Below are 18478 nucleotides of genomic sequence, written 5' to 3'. Positions count from 1 at the left end.
CGGTGTGTCCTACCGACTTCAAGCAAGAGTACATTTTAGTACTAGAATGCCTTACAATTTACTAATCCAGTATCAAAAATGCTTAAAACCCTAAGACAAAAAAGTTATGAGATAAGCCAACCGTTGCCCCACCCAAAACGGACGCCTATGACTGGTACTAGAAATTCACAATAGATGGAATCGATTTAACTCTGGAAGATAAATATCTGTACCAATTTTTGTTTTTCTAACTAGAAGCGTTCTGGAGGTATTTAAGAAAAACTAGTTAAAAGACGCCATCTTCAAAGTGCTCTAGTTTCTTTCATAGAGTTATATATTAGCATAGAGAGAGTGTCATTCCATAGAGGTATATATTAACATAGAGGGAGCCTACCTTCCGCGCTTCCTGACGACAAGATCTCAGGGACTGGTTTGCTGCATCTCCTTCTAACACATTGTATCGAGAATCTATAATGACATTCAGTGTGAATATAGGCACGGAAGAGGAGGACAACTGTAGCAGCTTTACTATGCGTAAGAGTGAAACAGCACTAATCCAAATAAAAAAGATGGTGTCGTCACTTCGCTCTGAATGACACTCTCTCTATGCTAATATTTAACTCTATGTGTCATTCAGAGCGAAGTGACGACACCATCTTTTTTATTTGGATTAGTGCTGTTTCACTCTTACGCATAGTAAAGCTGCTACAGTTGTCCTCCTCTTCCGTGCCTATATTCACAGTGAATGTCATCATAGATTTTCGATACAATGTGTTAGAAAGAGATGCAGCAAACCAGTCCATGAGATCTTGTCGTTAGGAAGCGCGAAAGGTAGGCTCCCTCTATGTTAATATATACCTCTATGGTTTCCTTAGGAAGCATTTTCGGACTAATTAGGTGAATTTGGTTAAATTATCTTAAAATTATCTGAGGAATCTCCTGTCTTCGTTTGTCGGTAGAGTTTCTGGACTAGTAGAAAAAAGTTGTTAAACAAAATATAATATTCCACATTATTTTGACATTAAATTGTCTTTGGATACGTGGATACATCCCCTAAATAAATATTCTCCAAAGTTTCAAACCACCCCTCGTATCATCAATATTTATCGTTCTGCCCCCGTAACCGGATGACCGACAACAGCGCACCTTTACGTAACGAATTGTGACAGGTGTACGATTCGTGCATCTTCCTCCCACTCACACCATCGCACGTCGCTCCGTCGCACTTTCTTACTCGACGCCATAGCAACAGTAAAAAACAAAACAAAACCGCAGACATGTGCCAAAACAAAAGATAAACGTTTGAGTTTTTGAGTTTTTCGTCTTTAGTTAATCGGTTTATTTGTGTTTTTGTTCGTTTACGGTTTAGTTGAAAAGTGTCTTTAGTTTCTTGAACGATGTTGGATAATTGGCTGAGCAGTTTGAAAAATCGAACCAATAATTTTTCCGATGCCATTAAGAACAAATCTCGCAAGATCACTCACAATATCAATAGTTTTAAAAATAGTTTTTCTAAGAATAAGACCAGTTATTACACGATAACGAGAAAGGAAGAGGAAGACCATTGTTGGGAGAACGATTATTTATCACCAAGGGCTTACTCTATGACCACCTTCAGCATGGATTATAACGCTGTGAATGAGAATATGGAATGGTTTCCCTATGTGCCCCCTTCTTATGACGAGCAGAATATTGTCGATAGGTTTATTAAAGTAATCACAATTGACGACGACAATGGTTTAGAAGTAAGAATTGTTATTGTTACTATTTAGAAATGTATCAGTCAAGTTGTCCTTCCATTCTTTATCATAATGTGGTCAGTTTATGATGCAACAACTGTGATATTTCGCCAAGTATGTGTATTTTGTATTGTACAGTTCATGGTTGATAAAGAGTTTCATATTATGGTCCAACATAACATGAATTTTGATTTATCAATCATTTATTTATGTTTTCAATGATATTATTCTTTGTGTGATATGTAATATGATCCAAACTATCATGGTCTTATATTTTATTTTTCTTTTATTCCTCTTTTGGTATCATAACCCTGGATGGACCATTACCTGTCTGGCTATGTATGTAGGTTCAGATCTCTCTTGTGCCGTTCTCCTCCATTGTCTTATATTCATGGTTTTCAGGTCATCTTCCATGTTATCCAACCTTCCTTTTTTTCCGTCTTCCCATTGGCTTTTTTTGTAATATGGTTTTTGCATCTTCTTTTCTCTGGACATGTCCCAGCCATGACGATCTTTTGTCATACCCTTCATTCATTTCATTAACCTCGTTGTTTCTCGTGATTCTCCATGTGCTTTCTTCCTCGTGCATCTTGCACTGGACCATATCGTTTCTTAGTATATTTTCTCAGGGTGCGTTCACTACGGAGACCAAAGGATGGTATCCTAGCATAGAGCTTGGTATCGTACTCTTCATATTGGTGAATTCTCGCATTTAAAATAATGCATTTATTTTACATAGCGATCGATAATATAGTTTCGATCGCCAGGTAAAATAAATACATTGTTTTAAATGCGAGAATTCACGAATATGAAGAGTACTATACCATGTTCTAGGCTAGGATACAATTCTTTGGTCTCCCTAGTAAATGCACCCTCAAATGTCTTGAGTTGGTCTTTCAGGATGTGCTCGATACCTTACTTTTTTTATGGAACTCCGCTGAAGATGCTCTGAATGTGAAAGTAATTGGGCAAGCTTTAATTTAATAAATAACTGTGCTGGACAGTTAATCCCGTTCTTTTCTTGTCTGATCCCTCTTCTTTTATCGCTAGTTTTATCTATTTGCTTTGTGTTCCCCATACATTTTTATTTTCAGCTATTGTTTTCCTTGGATGCTTTTCCAGTTTTCATTTTTTTTTACATTATTTTCCTTTTTTTATTTACTTACTTGTTCAACATGGTGTTCCATCTACTTACTCAATATAGGGACATAGGGCATTCACACACATTGATTTTTTTTTTGTACACTCTCTTGCTTTGGCCAGTGAAGAGAAGATGATGCCTCCGTACTTTACCTACAATATTTTTCTTTCTGTGACATATGACAATATTGGATTATCTCGACCTGTGGTTAAAATCTTGTCATAGGAAAAGGATTACTGGAAATATGCTATTTTCTACTATAGCCACGAATAAAATACATTTGCAATAATATGCTCAAAAATGTTGAACTGGTCATCCAACTAGAATTGAACCTTCCAATTGCCCATCCTTTTGGCACCGAAAGAGCCAGTTCTTTAGAAATTTTCTTGTTGGAGAAAACAATCATTGGTGAGACTGCTGGACCATTAACTACATACTTACATTACTGTGATTGATTCTTTTTCATTCTCACCTGCGATTTCACAGGGGTTTTTAAACTCTTGTAGGATCCCAGTACCAAACCTGACTGACTACATGTTTCCACGCAGGTTTCATCCACATTAAAAATGCTGTTGTGTCCATAAAGTATTTGGTAAGTTCAGAAAACCATTGCCTAATTTCATCCTCAGTGACTGAAAAAAAAACAGCTTTAACCATTTATCTCTTGGTCTATCATCAGTAAAATTATTTTGTCTGGGAGATTCTTTACGAACCTTTTGCAAGGAATCTTGTAGCTCGAAACAGCCTTTTCTTACAAACTTGAAACTGCAGAGGGGTCCCATTCTTTGGATATAAGGCACTGTTCCCGTTAATTTGTTATGTAAAGTGGATTTCAGTATGCCATATTTAGAAAAAACTTTATTTAAAGAAATTGTTGTTGCTTGAATTTCATTGATTGCTGTGTCTAAAGCTTCATCCGTGTATTTAAAGCGTAAATATTTTGCAGCGATTTAAAAAAATGACTTTGTAATAAATTAATTATATGTGTGTCTTAGACTCCTCCATAATTTTCCTAAATTCTTTTCTACATATCGCCTTCCTTTGTATGTTATCAATGAACCTTTTTCTGAGTGTTATCTGCTAAATGGGACTGACAAGGAGTGTTTTTCTTACTGAATCATTTGGCTCTATCCTCATAACATGTCACCTTACCTATTTAGAAAAGATATTTCGTAACTTTCTGCCTTTAATATTTTTCCAGTTTATTAAAACTGTCATAAGGCCATTTTCATCTTAATTATTCTTCCTAAATCAATCATTATTTGGAAATTGGTTGACAATATAGGGCGACAATTTGAAAATGCCCTACACTTAATATCGTTATAAATAATATGAATAATAGAAAAGGTAGCTCACCTTTGTTTTCAAATGGGAGATTTTTGGTGAATATTCAAGGTTCAACCCCTAGCAAAAAATATAAGTTGACTTTCTACTGTGTAAATACTTGTTCATAAATTTAGGTACGTACCCAATACTAATATTAGTAAAACGAAACAATTTTGGTCCCATTTAAAATAAATTGGTACCTACTTAGTCCAAGTAATGAAGCTTAAAATAGGACAAAACCTCGAAATTTTTACAGAATGGATCGATTTGCTTGAAAATTTGTGAATAAGTAGTGGATAGTCCAAGGATCGAAATCTATATGAGGCCGAAAGGCCTCACCATGGGGGTGGTTGCCACCCAATGTCGAGGGTGGAAATTTTTTATTTTATTTTGACCGCAAAAGTTGGTAAAAACATTCATTCTAAGCAAAAAACGTTCTATACATTTTTTTGATAAAATTAATAGTTTTCTATTTATTCGCTATTGAATGTGTTAATTTTATATCGAAAAAATCAATGTTTTTAATCAGTTTTCTGCTAATAACTCAAAAAGTTTTCGTTTTATCAAAACATCTTTACTTAACAAAAATGTACCTTTTGAAAAAATAAACAAAACTGTTTTTTTAAATTTCTTTAAGACCTATAGTAATCGAGCTATCTATACTTTATTATATGTAAGCTCTTCTTCGTCAAATGCTAAATATTGTAGTTTTAAAGTCAAAAGACGGGAAAACTATGCATTTTTCGAGGATAACTTGTTCAAACTAATTTAAAGTATTTAAAAAGATCTATATCCAGAAATAAAAAAATAGTCTATAGCTCAAAAATTAAGTGACATAATAAAAGAATGTCAGGCCCTATTTTTCTCAGCGAAAAAGTGATTGGAAGCAACCCCCTAATCACCACCCTAATCAAATTTAGTCAATGACCTTATTTGGTCTTTTTTATTTATGTATTAATAGGTTCTAGAAGTTTGACCGGCCTAGAATGGTTGGTTTTTAAAAAAATGGAGTTAACAGCGAATAACGAATTTTTGTAGTTTGGAAAAAAATGGTTTTTCTTCAGAATAGAAAGATTAACATCAGAGATACGAAAAATTGTTTAAATATAAAATTGTAGCTTATTTAATTCCCAAAAACGTGGTTTGCAAAAAATTTTTCTACGGCACAAATTTAGTGAGCTATTGACAATTAAAACTTGTAATAACATGCAAAAACCACCTCTACCAACCCTTTCAAAGGTATTTAAAAGGATTTAATATTAATAGCCTTATAGGGCTTGTAAACACCTACAAAATTCTTTTTTACCGAACTTTCTACAATAAAAAGTAAAAAAGTTACGGTTAAAAATCAATATCTTTTTTTGAAAAAAAAGGAGAAATCCAATTGGATGCATAATAATGTAAGTTGGCGGTGTTTTTAGTCATTGGCCTTATTTATTCTTCTTTATTTATATATAATTAATAGATTCCAGAAGTTTGACCGACTTAAAATGATTATTTAAAAAACTGGAGTTAAAAGCGAATAATGAATTTTTGTAGTTTGGTAAAAAATGCCATTTTTTTCAGAATAGAAAGATTAGCATCAGAGATACGAAAAAATGTTTAAATATGAAATTGAAGGTTATTTAATTCCCAAGAACTTGGTTTGAATTTGAAAACATTTTTTCTACGGCAAAAATTGAGTGAATCGTAAATGAGTATAATATCGAAAAACATTGATTTTTTCGATATAAGACTAACACTTTCGATAGCGAATACATCGAAAACCACCCCCATGGTAAAAGCGCCTTTTGGCATAATATAGATTTTGATCGTTGGACTATCCACTACTTATTCTCAAATTTTCAAGCAAATCGATCCATTCTGTAAAAATTGCGAGATGAAAAGCTTCGGTTCCTGGACTAACTCTATCTAATTTCATTATCAGTTTAAGAGGAAACAGTAGCGATCAACAGGTAGCGAAAACGCGTTCCAAGATTGCGGCTGTAATTTTGAATATTTTTTCGAGATATTTGGCACACATATTCGTAATATAATATAGAATGGCGGTACAGAGCCCAATTTGAAAAATATATTAATATGTGAAAATTACTCTGTAATTAAATACAATATTAAAAAAACGAGCCTGTACCGCCATTAAGAAGAACAAAAAAATACACTTTCTTCAAATAAACTTTTTTATCCGATGCCTAGATTTTGTGTCATTTTGGAACTACTAAAAATTTTTATTTCATTAGTAGTTCCAAAATGACACAAAATCTAGGCATCGGATAAAAAAGTTTATTTGAAGAAAGTGTATTTTTTTGTTCTTCTAATGGCGGTACAGGCTCGTTTTTTTAATATTGTATTTAATTACAGAGTATTTTCCACATATTATTATATTTTTCAAATTGGGCTCTGTACCGCCATTCTTTATTATATTACGAATACGTGTGCCAAATATTTCGAAAAAATATTCAAAATTACAGCCGCAATCTTGGAACGCGTTTTGGTTACCTGTTGATCGCTACTGTATCACCTTAAGAAGTTTAATTTAAGTAATTTTTAAATGTTTTAATTCCGATATTTCTAGTATCCTTTTTAATTTTAATTATTAGCATTTATTTCCAATTACTAGTCGTGCTGTTAAGTTTGCCATAAACGAAAATTGTCGATATTTATTTGCATAAATTAATATTAAATCTGTAAAAACTGTCTATTCACTTTTTTAATATATATTTCTTTGTTTCAGAGACGAACAGATCGCGAGGAAATAAGAAGAAGATTAGCAATGGGTTCTGAGGATGACTATTATTCTGACAGGCCAGGAAGGAAACCCAGTTTGCAGGCCAGATTACAGAGTGGTAAGATTCTTAGCCCAGTCGGGATAGCATTTGACCTTGCATTAGGAGCTGCCCCAAATTTTATTTTTCTAATCTTTAGGGAGGGTCAATATTAGTATAAATTTAAAATCTCGACTGAATTCCACCGTTGCGTTAGCCGCCATCTTGATTTTAAACGATAACCGTTTTTGCTCAATATCTCCGCCATTTTCAATTTTTTGACAAAAAGTGTAGAAACTGAAATTGTTGAAAATGCGATTTTCTATAATTTCATATATTATAATTTTTTTCGTGCGGTCGATATTTTCCGAGTTATGAGGGGAAAATAGTGACAGTTGTAGCATAATTATTGAATTTTCTCGTTTATTATTAGTTTTACAACAAATATATACCTATACAAAAATGAGGAGAATTAAATTTTGTACAATTTTGATGCCGTACATTTTTTTGATAAAATCAATATTTAAGGTAATACGTATGTGGTAAAGGTGCGAGCGTAAGACCTGATTGATTTTGTAGCAATTGTTTTTGTTCAATATCTCCGCCATTTTCAACTTTTCGACAAAAAGTGTAAGAACTGAAATTGTTACAATTACGATTTACTACAATTTTTCAAGAGAACCAGTGGCGGGTCTACAAGGGGGGGAAATGGGAAAATTCCCCCCAACAGGGTCCAAAATTAAAAAAAATTGTTGAAACATCACGATACATTAGCTGACATAAAACTTAAAATATCGACAGACAAATTCAACCAATAAAACCCGCTAGTTAATAAAATTAAGTGAACTTAATGCATATAATGTATTTTTATGTCTTTTATATATTTAGTTTGGTTGATGTTTCATTGGAAGTTTGAAAAATTGTATAAAATATAATTCTCTTTATTTTTGTTTATGTACAATTATGTCGTAAAGTTAATAATAAATGAGACAATTCAATAATTATGCTTCTCCTCCGCTTCCATTATTTTCCCCCTTAACTCGGAGAATATTGATCGTATAAAAAAATTGTGCCAAAGAAATTGTAGGAAATTGCATTTCCAACAATTTTCTTTCCCACCATTTATGTCGAAAAGTTGAAAATGGCGGAGATATTAAGCAACAACAGTTCTGATTTAAAATCAATATGGCGGCTAATGCAACCGCGGAATTCAATCGAGATTTTAAATTTACACTTCTATTGATCTCTCCTAAAGGATAGAATTATAAAATTTGGGGCAGCTCGGAAACAAAATTCAATTCAATAATTATGCTCCCCCCACCACTTTTTACTATTTTCCCATGTAACTCGGAAAATATCAACCGCATGAAAAAAATTGTTAAACAGAAATTGTAGGAAATTATATTTTGAACAATTTTAGTTGAAAATGGCGTAGATATTGAACAAAAACAATTGTTATAAAATCAATCTTACGCTCGCGCCATTACCGCATACGTACTACCTTAAATATTAATTTTAGCAAAAAAATGAAAGAGACCAAAATTGTGTAGAATTTAATTCTCTTCATTTTTGTATGGGTACATATTTGTTGTAAAACTAATAATAAACGAGATAATTCAATAATTCAATAATTATGCTCCAACTCTCACTATTTTCCCCTCATAACTCGGAAAATATCGACCGCACGAAAAAAATTATAATAAATGAAATTATAGAAAATCGCACTTTCAATAATTTCAGTTTCTACACTTTTTGTCAAAAAATTGAAAATGGCGGAGATATTGAGCAAAAACGGTTCTCGTTTAAAATCAAGATGGCGGCTAACGCAACGGTGGAATTCAGTCGAGATTTTAAATTTATACTCATATTGACCCTCCCTAAAGATTAGAAAAATAAAATTTGGGGCAGCTCCTAATGCAAGGTTAGGCCTGTTATTCGTCTAACCCGACTGGACTATCTTTCATTAATACTTTATAGATTTTAGATTGTTTTGGTGATGTCTTCCCTACAAATTGTGTAACAAACATCTAAATTATTTCTAAACTATTTCTGGAACTCAAAATGTCGCTATCGAAAGCTACATAACAATCTATAAGTATCATGAACGGCGCGCTAAATTTTTAATGACATAACAGTGGCGTATCAGAAAAAGGGTATTATAAAAATATTTTTAGAAAAATATAAAATATGAGTAATAGTGTAGGAAATAGAGGTTGAACCTCGCAAAATGGACACAAGTCCGGTTTTATTTTTTTTCTGGTATAAATTTCCCAAACCAATTATATGTAGACTACAAAAACTGGCAATACCGTCCACCTTTCTATATCGGCCAATAGTTCTTTCATTTTTAGTGGCCGTTACTGACAAATTTTACTGTACAGTAAAACCTGTGTTAACGGCCACCTGCCAACATCGGCCCCCTGTCCTAACGGCAAGTTTAAAAATTTCCCAAACCAATTATATATGTAGACTACAAAAACTGGCAATAGCGGCCACCTTATCGGCCAATAGTTCTTTCATTTTTAGTGGCCGTTACTGACAGATTTTACTGTATTAAGAAAAAGGATGAAATGTGAGATTCTATCTAACGGCGCGACTACTCGCGGGTTAAAGCTAATTGGCTCTCCCCAAAGCCATAAATTCCACAAAAAGAAGAAGAAAAAAAAATAATTCCTACGCATTACTACACCCTTCCTCGAGGCACATGAAATTTTTTCAAATTTTTTTTTTTTTATTTGAAAACTTGCAAATTTTACAATCTACTCTGTACAAGCAGTATTAAGTAAAACTGATAATTATGTAATGTTTTGTAGGTGTTGCCGGCCAGTGCCGGAATTTTTTCAAAATTGCAAAATTTTTCATCAAGTTATCGCGAAAAAGGATAAAAATTGAGATTCTATCTCATCGCGCGACTACTCGCGGGTTAAAAAACCCCTTTTTATACCATCTGAACCGCTCATGCTAAAGTAAAAAAACTTTCAGCGATTACCCATGTGGAAGTATTATTTACAAATTTGTATAATGCACCCCCATATTTTCCCCGGAACCACCCCAAAATAAAAGAGAATTAATAAAGAAAATAACCAAGAATTGATTTTGGGCCACCACTGTGGCTTTAGGGTGCAAAGAGAGTAAAATATGCATAGGTCATAATGTGTAGCAGACAGTGTGTTCTTTTATTTTCCATAAGTACGTTATCAAAAGGTGACGAAAAAAAAACAAACTGGAGCCCGCCAAAGCATTTCTGAGGTTTACGGCGCCACTGTGCCGTAACGGTTGCTTATACGAAAAAAATGCATACATTTGTAGAGCAAATAGTGGTCTTTAATTATATACAGAGAGAGTCTGTAAAGTGGAATAAATTCAATATCTCAAATACTAATTGTTTTTTTGGAAAATGCTCAGACCCGTCGATTAGTATTTCAAATTGTCCTTTTTGACATTCAATAATAATGTATACAGGGTGTCCCAATTTAGAGATATGACGTCATCGTCGATTTTCTTAAATGGCAACACTGTCATTTCGATAGCTAATTTGATAGGGTTTGTAAAGTTATACATAACTGCAAAATATCAAATTTTTATTCTCTACCATTTACAAGATAATAGAAAATAACAAAGTTATATCTGTAATTTGGAATATATTCAATAATTAAAATACTAACTGTTTTTTTTGAAAAATGCTCAGACCCGTCGATTAGTATATCAAATTGTCATTTTTGACATATAATAATAATGTATACAGGGTGTCCCAATTTAGAGATATGACGTCATCGTTGATTTTCTTAAATGGCAACACTGTCATTTTGATAGCTATTTTGATAGGGTGTGTAAAGTTATACACAACTGCAAAATTTCAAATTTGTATTCTCTACCATTTAGATGATAATAAAAATAACAAAGTTATGAAAAAGAAGTAATCAACTAATAATTGAGTTTAATTATTTCAATAAATTAAGCAAAAACTCATAATGTTGCCCTCAATTATTGTCAAATTGTCAATGGGCAACGTTATGAGCATTTGCTTAATTGAAATAAATAAATTCAACTATTATTTGATTACTTCTTGTTCTTCATAACTTTGTTATTTTTTATTATCTTGTAAATGGTAGGGAATAAAATTTTGAAATTTTTCAGATGTGTATAACTTTACACACGCTATCAAAATAGCTATCAAAATGATAGTGTTGCCATTTAAGAAAATCAACGATGACGTCATATCTCTAAATTGGGACACCCTGTATACATTATTATTATATGTCAAAAATGACAATTTGATATACTAATCGACGGGTCTGAGCATTTTTCAAAAAAACAGTTAGTATTTTAATTATTGAATATATTCCAAATTACAGATATAACTTTGTTATTTTCTATTATCTTGTAAATGGTAGAGAATAAAAATTTGATATTTTGCAGTTATGTATAACTTTACAAACCCTATCAAATTAGCTATCAAAATGACAGTGTTGCCATTTAAGAAAATCGACGATGACGTCGATTGGGACACCCTGTATACATTTTTATTGAATGTCAAAAAGGACAATTTGAAATACTAATCGACGGGTCTGAGCATTTTCCAAAAAAACAATTAGTATTTGAGATATTGAATTTATTCCACTTTACAGACTCTCTCTGTATAAGCATTGTTTCAAAAAATGCATATGGAATGAGAAAATCATAAAAACATGCTCGCCAAGGGATAGGGGTAGTTTCTGCAGTTTATTTTCAAGGATAGGGGTAGTTTCCGCAGGGATGTTGCAATAACCATATACAGTATGTCCCTGTAAGTTGCATCCATATGGAAAGCTTTTTATTATTAATTTTACGAAAAAAAGTTATTTTTCATAAAAAGCTCTGCATGGTCCAAAACCCAAGATTCAACCGGCGGATATAAAATCGGCCGTCCAAAATTGGCATGTGTGTGTATTTTTAGCGTAACCATTCTGTAACGGAGATTCAGGAAAGATTGCGATTACAAAGTAGCGGTTTAAATGTAATACCGTCCATGTGTGGCCTTCCTTCAGTGTCTTATATCTAATTAAAAACTAAACAGTCTATATCAGTGGAACGTTTAATTTCAAAATCAAGTGACTAGAAGAGAATTTTTTAAACCTTCTATATACTCGTAATTTGTTTAATCGAGAACATTCTCTTTGTGTAAACTGTATCTAAGGAATTTCGAAGCTTCGTCATAGCGTAACAATGTGTGCAATGCGATTAAGCAATTACCTTTAAACAGGACACTTAATTTTAACTCTGTTATCTCGAGTTGAGTAGTCACTCACCACGTTCGTTAAATTGCAAGGTCATTGTCAAAGCATGCGTAATTAATTTGAGTTATAGGGAATTAACCTAGAGCTACTATAAAGTTATAGTTCGCTAAATTTAGGGAAATTTATACAATTAATATAGGCGAGCATTTATCCGTATAAGCAGAGCTTAAACCGACTATTTGTTTTGCATTTCTACCACACCGAACGTTTTTTATCCAATTATATATTTTTCAAACTTAAAATAGGTCGCAAATTATTATTGGCCAATAACTTATAAAATACAATTTCTCTAATCGCTTCGAATGAAACTTTTATAGGCGCATCTAATCGGAATAAACACTTTTTCTTTCTTGGTAATTTTTTTAAAAATGCTTCTTTTTCGAGTTATTTGCGCAAAATCTTGGGCCAATTATTAATGCTTCTTTTCGAGTTATTTGCGCAAAATCTTGGTCCAATTATTAAACTAAAAAATTAACTGCATTCTTTTTTTTTAATCCTAAGAAAATTAATAAATATTTTTAATAAATTTAAACGTAGAATGAAAGATTATATTATTACCGAAGGCCGAAAGTGCTTTAGAATAAGCAAAAAGTTTCTTTTGAATCAAATATTTGAAATTAAAAATCACAATAAAATTTCTTTCTTTCCACTCCTGTAACTTATTTAAAAAAACATTGTAGAAGTTTTCAGGGACTTTCGGCCCTCGCTAATAACGTAATCTTTCATTTTGCGTTTAAATTTTTCAAAAATACTTATTAGTTTTCTCATGATTCCAAAAAAATGAAAAGTTTAAGTAGCATTGGACCAAGATTGTGCGCCTATCCTCTTAATAAAATAAGATTTTTTTGTTTTACAATATATTTACCTAAATGTACAAGAAAAAATGTCATAATGAGAAATTTAAAAAAATAATCATAAAAAATATCAAAAATCATTAAAAGTATAAAATCTTGAAAAGCATAACTTGTTTAAAAATAGTCGTACAACCTTATACAATAGACCATTTTAAAGGTAATTGACTTCTCTTTCTACTAAATGTACCATTGCATATACCTAGAGATGCGTAGAAAAAAGTTACAGAACAATGTTTGCGAAATAATGGGGAAAATGGCACATAAATGCTGTGAGCGGCGAACTTTGAAAAATCGTATTTTGGAAACTATAAATCCCATAGACTTCTACCAGACGTCATTTTAAACAGGACGGATGGAAGTTAATTTTTCACTAAAGCAATGCCTATATCTATATTTCTCTGGAAAAAGTTACGGGGTAAAAAACAAAATTGCTTTCTTTCGTGTTTTTTTCTTGCCTTTCTTTTGAATATATTTTTGTAAAAAAAGGTATTTTTGACATTAAAATGTGATATTTCGATAGAAAATTTAACCTGGAACAATTTTTCTGTAGACGTGTTTGTACCAAAATGTAGAACTCAACCTGTGCCTAGGGACTAATTCACCCCTATCTCAAAAACGCACCCATTTAAATGGTAGCACTCCACGGTTCTTTCAAATTTAAAGGTCCATTGGCCATATGAGACAATAAAATCCCGTTAACGTTGTAGTTCCTTTTATCTCTCTTATTTTGAACATAATCAATAGCCTATAACTTATAACCGCCGCGATTTGACGACGTTGAGCGGTTGCATAATATGTACGATTCCATTTGTTCCTTGGCAACTTAAACCGCGGCGGTTGGGTTTTTCAGGTAAACCGCGACGTCGACGTTGGCAAACCGCCCTCATGTGGACAAACTGTTAGAGTTTCCCTGACGCTCGAAATAATATTTTTATTCTTCTTCTTGCAGTACCGTCTCCTATCGGAGGTTGGCTACCATCACAGCAATCTTAACTTTGTTGGCTGCACCTCTGAACAACTGTATTGAACTGCACCCATACCATTCCCTTAAATTTCGCAACCAGGAAATCCTCCTACGTCCCACATTTCTCTTTCCCGAGATTTTTCCTTGGATTATGAGTCTTAGCAGAGAGTACTTTTCTCCTCTCATTATGTGGCCTAGATACTCCAGTTTTTTCGTTTGTATGGTTTTTATGACTTCGCATTCCTTCCCCATCTTCAGCAAAACATCTTGATTTGTTACTCTTTCTGTCCATGGTATTTTCCACATTCTCCTGTAACGTCCAAGCTTCCATGCCGTGCAACAGAACGGAGAAAACATAGCACCGTAACATTCTCGTTCTTAAGTTTATATTTATGTCCCGGCTGCATAGGAACTTTTTCATTTTGACAAACGATTGTCTCGCTATCTCAATTCGCCTCTTGATTTCTCTTGTCTGGTCATTAGTATCAGTGAAGCAAACCCCTAAATATTTGTAGGACGTAACTCTTTCAACAGGCTGATTATTTATGGTTAAATTCACATTGGTGTATAGCTTCTTTGTTACAATCATTAATTTAGTCTTTTTGATGTTCAGTTTTAGACCATACTTATTGGTTTTGCTCTAGGAGCGCTTCCTGACATATTGTTTCGCTATATATATTGAATAGTAAGTAGTGGAGAAAGCACACAACCCTGATGCACACCTCGACGAACTCAATTTCTTCGGTTAGCTCATTATCAACCTTGATTTTTGCCGTTTGTCCCCAGTACAACCTGGATATGATATTAATGTCGCGACTGTCGATGTTTTTGCTTCTTAGGATTTCATACAGCTTTTGGTGTCTAATGACTTTATCGAAGGCCTTCTTAAAATCTATGAAACCTACGTAGAGGTCTTGGTTTACATCCAAACATCTTTGCATTAACACACTCAGACCAAACAAAGCTTCCTGTGTTCCCAGTCCACTTCTGAATCCAAACTGCGTGGCGCTTATGTCCTCTTCTAATTTATTAAATATTCTTTTGTGAATTATTTTTAAAAATACTTTTAGTGTGTGGCTCATCAATGCTATAGTTCTGTGGTCTGAACACTCTCTGGCGTTATTCGTCTTCGGGATTGTGACAAAAGTAGAGGAGAGCCATTTCTTTGGTGTGATGCCTGTTCTATAAATTGTATTAAAGAGGTTCACCATTATTTCAAGTGTGTCGTCGTCTATAAGTTTCAACAATTCTACAGGAATTTCATCTGGTCCTGCAGCTTTACCCCCTTTTGTGTTCCTTATAGCATAATATTCTCGCTTTTTAGGATTTCAGGCCCTGTTGTGTCATCTGTAGGTTCTGCCACTGCTATTTCTGGTCTTTCGTCTGCAAAAAGTTCTTCAATGTATTCTGTCCATCTTGCCAGTTTTTCATTTAAATCTGTAATTATTTTACCTTTTTTGTCCTTTACGATGGATGCTTGTTTCACTTTTTTATCTGTTATTTCCTTGATCTTTTTATGCATGTTAAAGCTATCGTACTTTCTTTCATATTCTTCTATTTCCTTGCAGTTTTCCAGAACCCACTTCTCTTTGGCTTCTCTACTTTTTCTCTTAATCTCACGGTTCACTTCTTTGTATTTTGTCTTGTTGGTTTTATTTCTTCGCCTTTCCTCCATGAGGTACAAAATTTCGTTTGTCATCCATTCCTTTTTCTTAATTTTGCTTGGAGCTAAGGAGCCTTCGCCAGCTGTCAAAGGGCCTTTTCTATTTCTGTGTTCCTATTTTTTGCAGCGAGGTTTCTAAGATTGTTGTTTACCTGTTCTCTTGTCCTTTCCAGTATAGTTGCGTCTTTCAGTTGCTTAACTTCTATCTTTTGTTTAGCTGCATTTTTCTGTAGTTTCTTGAATCTTATATTTACTACAGCCACCACCGGATTGTGATCCGATTCTATATCAGTGCCTGGATAGGTTTTTGTAGACGTGATGGAGTTTTTAAACCGGCTTCTGATTAGTATATAATCGATTTGATTCCTGATATCGATATCCTGATCGTCAGGAATCAAATCGATATTTTTATTATAGAAAAGGATTTTTTGTTTTATATATAGAAGCTTGTAAAAAATCATTGATTATTAATCAAACACTGAGTTTTAATTCCCGTGAAAATATTTTAACACAAGAAATGAAATCATTCAAAAAAGTCGTGGTTGTTTATCGCAAAAATTTTATTTCAGGTTTATTCCCGTACGTCACAACTCAATTTGAATTAACAATTACCGATAATTTTTCTTATCGATGGGTTTAATTTGACTTCCTGATTTCGTAGTATTTTTTATTTACGTATTCCTAGTATACAATACCATTGTTATTTAAATTTATTGAAAATATTTACTATTTTTATTAGCGAAATCTTTTCCACGTACGTAAACACTGATTCTAATTTTAGAAAAGAAGAGGTAGTTGTTGATGTCAACATTTGTTTGTTAAAACATAAATAAAATTATGGTAGAGTTAATGATCCTTTTATCGTCAAGTTACTTTTCGTAGCGGAAAATAAAGGAAATGGGATATACAAGTTGATTACTCTAGTTGATAAACAGTTTAATCACCTTTCTACCATATAATGGTGTAAGGTTTAATTTACTTCTTAACAAATTTCTTCCATTTTTTGCCATTTTGTGTCAACATTTTTGATCTGGCCATGTCGTTCCTCTTTTCCCCAATATCTTTCCAACTACTTCATCCCATGTCTGTCTTGGTTTTCCTATTTTTGTTTTTCAATATTTTTGCTTCCCACACTCTTTTCAGTGGTATGGTATCTTTCATCCGGTGTAAATGACCCCATCAACTCGGCTGTCTCTGTTTTATAAACTCGAATGTGAATTGTACTTTCAGTTAATTATTTATATCTGTGTTCCTTATTCTATTCATTTTGGTAGCACCTTTAACTCCTCTTAAGAACCTCATATCTACAGCCTGTATTTTGGTCTTTAGCCATTCCGTTAGTAGCCAGGATTCGCTGCCAAAAATCAGAACAGGTCTGTAACTACTGAAAACTTTCATTTTTGTATTCCATGATATTTCTTGTCTGCATATAAATTTTTTGTCATTGTATGATACAGTTGTCCCGTTTTCTCTACTCTGCTATTGATTGCTTCTAGAAATCCCGTTGTTATCTAAAGTCCCACGTTGGGCGCCAGATATATAGCATGGGATTTTAGGGTTTTCAAAGAAAACTATGACAAAGGATAAAAATATGTGCGTTTATTGATGGTTAACATAGCCGTTAAACAATGATAAAGTAGTTTTTTGTCCCTAATATATTGTTATAAACCAATAAACTTTACGAAATGCATCATTTCAGGAATGAATCTTCAGATCTGCTTCATGAACGAATCTCTCTCGGACACCGACAGTCCTAGTTCCGACTCGGAATGTCCAATGACGAACCCTAAACATCACAAATCGAACAACAACTCCTTGAAATCACCCACGAAGGCGGAGAAGACCCAGCAACCACCAGCTAGACCTGCGACGCTCTCGCTGAGTCAGCAGCCGCAGCAATTGGTGAGGGAACCGCTCCAAGAGCTGGATTTCTTCTCTCGGCAAGCCAGGCTGCAGACGGAGGCTAGAATGGCTTTGGCTCAAGCCAAGGAAATGGCGCGAATGCAGATGGAGGTACTATTTTTTTTTATTTTATCTAGATATTAATCGTCTATGTAGTTCTCTTAAATTAATAATTTTGTGCAGACATTATGAAAATAGCGGATTAATTCAGCCATACAAGGGTTAAACCCTATATAACTCTTCCTTTTTCTGTTACAGATTGAAAAACAAAGACAGAAGAAGAGCCCGATAACCGAAATGATACGTACCAGTATGGAAAAGGTTGGCATACCTTTCCCAGAGGATAAGCGTCGACTATCCAGACAGATTTTGACGGATATGAACGTGGCTCAACTGCAGGTCATCGTCAATGATTTGCACACGCAGATAGAAAATTTGAACGACAGTTTAGTGAAATTTTTGATGGCTAGGGACGATCTACATATGGAGCAGGATTCTATGCTAGTGGATATTGAGGATTTGACGAGATACTTGTAAGTAATTTATTTATGTATTAGCTTTATACATTATGTCCCTGTAAGTTGTATCTATATGGAAAACTTTTTTATTATTAATTTTACGAAAAATAGTTATTCTTCATAAAAAGCTCTGCATGGTCCAAAACCTACGATTCAACCATCAAATATCATATTTTATAAATATTATACCAGGTATGTCAAAAAGTTTAAATTTCACTCAAGAGTAAAGTTGCTTTATTTTTCACAATATTGAAAATTGCTATTATGAAAGGTTGTTTGGAATTAAAAACTACATAAATTCTAATATGCAATTACATCCTTCTAATTGATTTTTTTTTTGTAAAATTATCGATA

General features: G+C 33.3%; 1 protein-coding gene across 2 annotated transcripts in view; it reads left to right on the top strand.

The window, feature by feature from the left end:
* The window catches only part of LOC114327075 (uncharacterized), a 681522-nt gene that overhangs the window by 651146 nt on the left and 11898 nt on the right, over positions 1–18478 (top strand). For both annotated transcript variants that reach the window (XM_050654246.1, XM_050654247.1), the window contains 3 exons: positions 6917–7028; positions 17404–17717; positions 17865–18139. In XM_050654246.1, the coding sequence (XP_050510203.1) occupies positions 6917–7028; positions 17404–17717; positions 17865–18139 (701 nt within the window). The remainder of the gene's footprint in view (positions 1–6916; positions 7029–17403; positions 17718–17864; positions 18140–18478) is intronic.

Source organism: Diabrotica virgifera, chromosome 6, assembly GCF_917563875.1.
Source record: "Diabrotica virgifera virgifera chromosome 6, PGI_DIABVI_V3a".
Lineage (NCBI taxonomy): Eukaryota > Metazoa > Arthropoda > Insecta > Coleoptera > Chrysomelidae > Diabrotica > Diabrotica virgifera.
This window is presented reverse-complemented; position numbering and strand designations above follow the sequence as displayed.